Genomic DNA, 8299 nt, shown 5'->3' on the forward strand with positions numbered 1-8299 from the left:
GTGTTTGGCTTGAGATTTAGCTTGGATGGAGCCAATTTGACGGGTTTCTACCTTTGCCTTGAATTAAACCTTTACAAGGTAAAGGATTTTGCATCTTTCTTTGTTTTTAAGTGCTGCTGGTTTCCGGTGCTGTGGTGGAACCGAGAGGGAAGGGTCTCTGCCGTCAGAGGGTACTTTACATCTTTTTCTTGCTCTGTCCTGACCTCCAGCGCTGCAGCAGCTTCTGCTTCTCAAGTTGAGCAAGGCTGTGGCACCCGGTTACAAGTTATTTGCACTCCCCTAGGTGAGGACGACAAGCTGATCCTGTGTGACGAGTGTAACAAAGCCTTCCACCTCTTCTGTCTGCGACCAGCGCTCTATGAGATACCAGATGGGGAGTGGCAGTGCCCAGCATGTCAGCCTGCTACTGCCAGGCGCAGCTTGCGGGGCAGGTGAGTGACCCTCCTCTCCTCCGTGTTGCCACTGGTGCACAGTTCTAGCCATGCTTTCACAAGGTGACCCAGACGGTGTGGAACAGAGCCCCTTTAAAAGGTTTGAAACAGCCCGGTGAACTCCATGGCGCTGGAACAATAGTAAAGCAGTTGAAGGCTGTAGCTTTAGTACACCCATGTACTGACCCATGGCAACTTCAGGAGTTTTATTAAATAACTTATGTGTAGCAGTGAAAACATGCACAAAACATCAACCAAAACTGGATGTGCTAAGGGCTGCTGTTTTCTGTGACTGAACTGCTGATTGGGTGGCTTTTTCATGAGAGTGTGGTTGGTAGCACTGCAGCTCAGCCCCTGCTGTGCTACTAAAAATCAGGCTACAAAATGCCACTTTGATGGTTTTCTGGACCTGAGAAACCTTAACAAGGCAGGAGTCCTTAAAAGGCTACAGACGGAACATGATTTGGGGAGGAATCGAAGTTATTCTATGCAGTAGTTGCCTCCTGGCAGCAAGGGGTTGAACTCTTGAATTGCAAGCTGGAAGTTAACTGTATGCGAGGTGTATTTTTCTGTTTGCAATACATATCCTCTGCTGATTGTGACTCTGTGCTGCAGCCACCTGCTTGTCAGCGAGGTGAGGTTATCAAATGACATCTAAAGCATAAGAAGTCACAGATCCTCCCTTCCAGAGCAGCAGCACAAGAAGATCTGTGCTAGCCTGTAGTGCGCAGGTGGTGTATGGCCTTAAAAGTATTCCTTACTCCCTAGGCACCATGTAAGAGTTCATCAGGCTCGTACAAAAATGACAGGGCTTTATTGCAGCTGTTGTGGCCTGAAATTGCAGTTGCATTGATGTGGCAGAGTCACCTGCAAGCTGCTTGGCTCGTAGACGAGAGCCATCAGGTGGGGTGGCACCTGTCCTGTGACTGCTTTCTGTTCTTCCATGCTGAGGGAGGAAAAAAATGGGTTCCCCCCCTACACCGTACTGTTGGAGCTTATTCTTACTCCTTTTACTGCTCCAGGTTCTCTTTCTCCAGAGGACTGAGACTCCCACGACAGCTTTGCCTTTGCCCGTGTTTGCCTCTGCGTGCTGTTTGTTGTCCTGTTTTTGCAGTGGTTTGGTGCTGTAACAGGCACATGCAAGGAGTCAGAACTGTCCCAGGCAGGGAGCCTCTGGGGCTTCTGACATCAGCACGTGAGAAGCTCACCAATAAATACAAGCTTAGATGTGTACGATAGTGAATGAGATCTGTTTCCTATAGTGCACTTGCAAGTGTCATGACAGTGGAAGGAGATAATGGGAGAATATTCCAGCAGAAACAAAAGTCCCCCTTTAGAAGCTCCTTAGACCAGGCCTGCAGACCTGGGAGAAACAGCAGCACGTTCTCTCAAGGGGGAGTAATTACACAGCAATCGCAGTCTTAAAATCCGTTACCATGTGGTCAAGGTGCCTAGAACAGCACAAAAATACACAGATTCAGCTGTTGGGGATTTTCAGCCCAGATGTTCAGACGATAGCCTGGAAAGTGCCCTTTTAACTGTAGCTACAACTTGATACTGTCTGAAATACAGCAGACTGCTTCAGTCTGAGGCTGGGTGTTTATTTTACATGGAGGTGGTCGGAAAGTTTCTGCCTGTGGAAAAAACAGTGCAGAGGGCCCAGGACCTGTGATGCCCAGGTTCTGATACAACAGATGTGCTTACCTGCCTTACTCTAGGAACTACGCAGAGGATTCTTCTGAAGATGAAGGTGAAGAAGATGAGGAAGCCTCTGATGAACCAGATGCTGAGGAGGAAGAAGAGGAGGAAGAAGATTATGAAGTTGCTGGACTGAAATGTAAGGCTTTGACCATGCAGGAAAAAAACAGAAAATATTAGGACTCTGTCTTCAGTGTCTAAAGTATTGATCCTATTTGTGACTTGTGCTTTTCCTCACACAGAAAAGGTTCTTACTTAAAAACAGTGGGAGATGTCACAGGGTAAGGCTGTGGTTGTGCTGGTTGCTACTGGGGAGCCGGAGCAAACTCTTGTCCCTTTGCAACAGGGTCAGCACTAGCAAAGGTTGAAACTGCAGTCAGCTCTCACTCACTGCCCAGTCGCTCCCCCGGGGACACCAGAGACCACTGAGAGCTGTGAGGCTGCACCAGGGCAGGGTGAGGCAACAGCATTATCAGTTACTGCTGTTGGCAGGCTCTGTGCCCGCAGGGTTTGTTGGTAAACTGGTTGTTGTTAATAGATGGTGGAGCTTTAACCACAACCCCCTCTCCTTGCTTTTTCGCTTCCCACCAGCTCATAACCTCTTAAATGCAGGATTTCTAGTGATTTTGCAAGGAGGCATTTTCAAGTAGTAGGACTAGCACTTGCTCTGCCTGTTCCTGCAGGAGGGCACAGTGCTCGAGGTGTAGTGTGGCCTGGACAGCCAGCACTCTTTGGTGACATGCAGTCAGGATGCGTAACTGGCTCATTCCTGGGCAGCTGAGTGGAATAAAATAGCGTTTTCTTGACTCCTCAATGACCACTTCTCCACTTAACCACTTTTTAGGATGTGTATCCACTTTGCTTTTAGGAGAATTTGACTCTTCCCTCATTTGGGCAACTTAATGCACTGAAAAGATCAGTCCTGGAATAGCACCCTGTGAGCATTTGCTTTCTGTCAAGATGCCCTTGTCTGACACAAAATTAACTTCAGAGTGTCTTAACCAGGGCAGATGGTGGAATCTGAAGGCAGGGACTCAAAGGATTATCCCATGTTCTTTCAAGGGTTTCCATCCAGGACTATCAGCCTTGATTCCCCCTGCTTTATTCTGGTTTCAGGGATGTTCACCGATACCCTGGCTGTGTACACTGCTTGTTGTTCTGTAGTGTATCCATGTCCACGCTTGGAGTGTGTTCAGCCTGTGTTGCATGGCCAAGTCAGGAGCTGAGCCAAGGTTTCCAAACAATAGCAAAAGAGGGTTACAGTCACTAAAAATAAAGTGCTAAATGCAACCCCTGGTTTTAAAGAGCATTAACATGGAAAGGTCACTGTGGAAAACTTTTGTTTTAATAGAGAAGTCCCATTAATCCTCACGGCGTTTATCCTGAGGGATCTAACGTAGAATGTTGGATTGTCAGACATTTAGCACGTGCCATACACTTGACACACAAGCAGAGCGACAGCGGGCAGACGTCCCGCTGCCCTGACACACGCTTCTCCTACAGAGGGCCCGGCAAGATTATTTATTGGGCAGGGCTGGATTAGAGGCCACAGATGAAGTGCTACAGTGCTGGGTACAGCTTGCTCAAGCACTTGTGACCAGGTGGAAGAAGCTTGGCTGGGGAAGAAGACCAACACATTCTCCTGATATGGAGGGTTCATGGGAGAAACTTAAGACATGGGAGTGCGTCAGCACACTTGCATTTCCATCAGCCTGAAGCTCTGACAGGCTGACTAACAGGGGCGAGTCCCTTTCTGTGATATATAATGCAACAGCCCCGGTCTTGGGGAATAAAATCCCATTGTTTCCCACTTGCAGCACGCGGAGCAACTCCTGGCTGCAGTAACTCGACACTGCCCCTGCACACAGCTCACTTTTCAGGGGGGCTTAGCAGCTGGCTTGTCCCCCTGTGTGGGACATCGTAAATGCTTGGAAAAGCACCCATCCCCGCGCTGGTACGGAGTGAGGGGGCAGCAGGGAAACTGCAAGCTTCTGCTCCCAGTGCTTTCAGGAAGGATGTTGCAGTTATATTTGAGTTCTGTGCTTGTGTTACTTCCCCTGCCCTCTCTCAAGTTTTGATGTGTCAGGGTCTCAGCACTTGGCTTTGCAGGCCCAGGGGCCTTTGCAGTTCTAGCCCTGGGTGAGCCTTACCTGGCACAGAGGAGCTGGAAGCTCCCAGGTCTCCCTCAAAGCCCAGAGATGTGCCAGTGCTGAGGGCTGGCATGTGTGGCCACCCTTTAGCAGAAGGCTGTTGCCAGACAGCAATGGCCCCTTTTTGGACAGGAGGTGATTACCCACAGATCTCATCTGGAACGAGTCTTGGACACAGCTGACACGAGCACAAGCGGGGACAGGCTGACAAGAAGCCGGGTCATTGCAGTTGTCCCTGGGTTTGTGAACATGTCTGTGCTGTGAGCGAGGGTCTGCTCGGTGCGCACAGCTGGGCAAAGAGCTTGCGATCTCTACTTCCAGTTTCACATCTAAGCGCACGGCTTATGTGTTTCAGTGAGACCCAGAAAGGCACCCCGGGGCAAGCAGAGCACAGCCATGTACTCCTCAAGGCAGGGAAGGCACCAAAGGAAGAAGCAGTCGCTGCACCCTGCCAGGGGACCCCGGCAGCGGGCAGCACCTGTCAACGGCGCAGACATTGATGAGCTGGTAAGAGCCAAATTGCTCCCCGGAGGCTGCTCCCATCGCGAGTTCTGAACGAAACAGGTGTTGCGCTGCCTCCCCTTCCCGTAGAAATACCCGGGATCGTGTTATGAAAGCCAGGCAGGGCTGGGGGCGGGTTAACAAAGGAGGCATATCCTGAAGGGCCTGGTACAAACGAAGCAGATATGCCAGGCATCTTTCCCCAGCCACTTTCACACATTGTCCCCCTTGAGTAGCAGGCAGCCTGCAGCTTGTTAAAGGGTTTTAAATAGTATCCATATGTCTCTGCAGAGAGGTGGGGGGACTGAAGGGGTCCTGGATGGTCAGAGAATGCCAGCAATGTTGGACCCTTGCTCCCTAGCCTTGGCCGTTTTCTGACAGTTGTTGTCTGTATAGTCACTCCCCAGCCTCCAGGACATAATTTGGCTGGTTTAGGTTTCACTTGACATTTAAAGAATAAAACCTTATGCTCCCGAACAGAGCAATCTTGTGCGTGTGTGCCTGCATGCGAGGCGGGGAGGAGCTGCAGTGCACTGTGCTGGTTGTCCTGGGGAGGGACGCACCATGGGGATACGTGAGGATACCCTAGCCCCACGGGCCACGTCACGAGGCTCTGCTAGATCTGCCATCTGTGCTCTGGCCAGCACTAGCAGTGCTCGTGTATTGTGTCGCTCTTCTTGAGCAGCCTTGATAACGGTCCTTGGGCTCGCTGCTGCTTCTGCAGGGTGCTGGTGGGCTGGGCAGATCTGCAGTGTCCTTTTAGTTGGTCTGCGTTACAGATTGGAGAGCAACCAAACCAGCATGGGCTGCCACAGTCAGCTCAGAGGGACGGTCAAGTGGGGAAAAAGTCTTAATGGAGCAGCTGGGTCAGGGTGTCTGACAAAATGCTGTCCTGAGAGGAGGACTCTGCTAGGGCTGCTTCGCTGCTGCTTTGTCCTGGGAAGAGACAGGCTCAGGAATAGTCCCCTGTGTTGTGGAGCCTTCCCGTCATCCGACGCGCCCTAAGCAGCGATGCCTGGCGAGCTGTGCGCTCAGAGCCAAGGGGATGTCCCAGTGCTGGTGGCCAACCTGCTGCAGATCCCTGGTCGAGTGGCTGACCTTGTGTTCAGCCTGCGTATGGGACTGCAGCGCTTGAGGCATCAGCTGCTCTTTGGTATTTAAAATGGCACGGTTGGCTCCGCAGCATCAGTACAGCAGCACAAGTGCTTTCTCCCTCTGCCTCTCACGTGCGGTCTGCCAGAGGCTCGGAGAAGGCAGGGAGAGGGATTTCACGCTCTCCATTTGCTGTCATTTATTCTTTGGCTGCTTGTTTTGACCATGCTGCCTTTGAACCGATCTTGAAAAAGCTTGCTGCCCCCAGAGAAAAGACGGGGCTGCTTGTGAGCTATTCCCACCAGAGCTTCTGGATGGGGCTGCCATTCTGTAGCTCAAGCTGCCGCTGCATGTCTTGGCTGCTGCCATCAAAGGTCCTGTGGCAGAGCAGTTTGCCTCTTGATTACTGTGGGAGATGGCTGCGTTTGAAAGACTTGAACTTTGTTTCTGCAGCAGTGCTACATATCCCCACCCCTTGAGACACTAGCTTGTGAGTGAGAGAATTGAAAAGAAAAGCTCTGCGAAGAACCAGCTGCTTTGGCCTCAAAACTGTTTGCTGAATGCTAAAGCCCATAGTGGTTCTCGCTCCTTCTAACAGCATCCTTTGTGTGGGCAGGTCCTTCAAACAAAGAAGACGGCACGTCGCCAAAACCTCGAGTTGCAGAAGTGTGAGGAGATCCTCAGCAAGCTGATCAAGTACCGCTTTAGCTGGCCCTTCAGGTGAGGGCGGGTGGCCTCGTCCGTGGGCACAGGATTGCCTTCAGGCAGTGTGTGGTGAGGGTTGGCAGTGCCACAGTCACGCCATATCTGAGCGCTGGCTGCGAGACTGGGGTGTCAAAAGCAAATTACAAATGGGAAAGGCAGTGGAGCTGCTCTGGAAGAAACCACCAGGCTCTCAGTCCTGTGCTGGACTGAAGACGTGGGCCCCTTCTGAGGTGGTGTAAGAGGGTGGTAGGCTGCAGGCCAAAGAGGGAAGGCTGGGTTGGGTGCTTTCTGCAGCCCCCAGGATTTTCGGGGTACTCTGCCACGTGCCAGTCCCCATGCTTGGGCCAGCTCTCTGGGCAGAAGGGCAAGCTGCCGTCCTTCCCATCATCGTGCCGTGACCGCCGTGGGGCTGACACGTCTGCAGCATGGCTGAGGAGCTGCTGGGGTCTGTTCTGTGAGTTGAGGGGTGCAGGTCAGGGCTGGTGCTCAAGCGAAGGGGGGTGGCGATTCTCTCTCTGCAGCTCTGCACAGCCAGGGCCATCATTTTCCTCCTATCTTTGTGGCTCTTCATTCGGCAGGGAGCCAGTGACCACGGAGGAAGCTGAAGATTACTTTGAGGTCATCAGCAACCCCATGGACTTCCAGACTATGCAGAGCAAGTGCTCTTGTGGCAATTACCGCTCGGTGCAGGAGTTCCTCTCCGACATCAAGCAGGTGTTCTCCAATGCTGAGCGCTACAACCAGAACGGCAGTCACGTACTGTCCTGCCTAGAGAAGACGGAACAGTGTTTGATTGACATGGTGCACAAACACCTGCCTGGCCACACGTATGCACGCAGAAAACACAAGAAGCTCTCTGCCAGGTGCCAGGGACTGGAGGAGCAGGAAGGGGACAGTGAGTCAGAGCCCCTCGAACATTCCCGGGGGCGGAAAAGGAAGAAATGAGGGATGGGGAGAAGAGGGGGAGAGCCAGAGCTGGAGCAGGCCTTCTGGTGCTGCCAGGCAGCAGGATGGGTTGTCTGGAGGGAGCTGGGAAGCAACAGGCACTTCAGTATTAATCCAGCCTTCCCTTTGGCCCATCCTACTTTTAATTTTTCTGCGATTTCCTCAAGTATTTGGTCATCCATGGAGCAAGTAGAGATGACTTACTGCTTCTTGCAAAATCCACAGAGCTCTGACCCAGTCTGTCCTGCTTGGAGGGGAAGGTGGAGGGCAAGGGAAGGCCTGGCCAAAGCCTGGCTGGGCTGGGGAGCATGAAGCCTGCTCCAGCTCGGGAACTGTTGGCTTCCTTGGGCTGAGCTGCTCTCTCCCTGAGCAGATGGAGCGTGGTGCAGCCTCTGCTGTCCACTGCTGGGGATGGGAATCCAGCCAGGAGCTGGAGCAGGGAGGGATTGTATTGCTTCATGGAAGGACTGGGTGCGATTTATATATTTATATGGTGTTAATTTTGAGCCCCCAGCGAAGGGCTGTCTAGGGCGAGCAAGCACTTACATTTATGGAGATCCGGCTTTCACCAGCATCCTAACACAATTGGCTTGGAGGAGCTCTTGCTTCCCCCCCCTCTTCTCGGGCAGTGATCTCTGGAGGTCGTGCTCCGCTCGCCTCTTCCCACGGACACGGCAAAGAGGAGGTGGTTGGCTCCCGGCTCGCCTGGGACAGCACATGACCCTGCAGCCCTTCGGGCAGACTGAGCTCCAGAAGCATACCCAAGAGCGTGTAGGG

The 8299-nt window shown here is 52.3% G+C and overlaps 1 protein-coding gene across 1 annotated transcript in view; it reads left to right on the forward strand.

The window, feature by feature from the left end:
- The window catches only part of BAZ1B (bromodomain adjacent to zinc finger domain, 1B), a gene marked incomplete at its 5' end in the record, with an annotated part of 33706 nt that extends 25954 nt beyond the window's left edge, over positions 1–7752 (forward strand). Inside the window, 5 exons of the mRNA XM_010179276.1 lie at positions 284–431; positions 2150–2268; positions 4635–4786; positions 6489–6592; positions 7156–7752. Of these exons, the coding sequence (XP_010177578.1) occupies positions 284–431; positions 2150–2268; positions 4635–4786; positions 6489–6592; positions 7156–7522 (890 nt within the window). The remainder of the gene's footprint in view (positions 1–283; positions 432–2149; positions 2269–4634; positions 4787–6488; positions 6593–7155) is intronic.
- Positions 7753–8299: the final 547 nt, after the last annotated feature.

Source organism: Mesitornis unicolor, unplaced genomic scaffold (genome assembly GCF_000695765.1).
Source record: "Mesitornis unicolor isolate BGI_N332 unplaced genomic scaffold, ASM69576v1 scaffold37702, whole genome shotgun sequence".
Lineage (NCBI taxonomy): Eukaryota > Metazoa > Chordata > Aves > Mesitornithiformes > Mesitornithidae > Mesitornis > Mesitornis unicolor.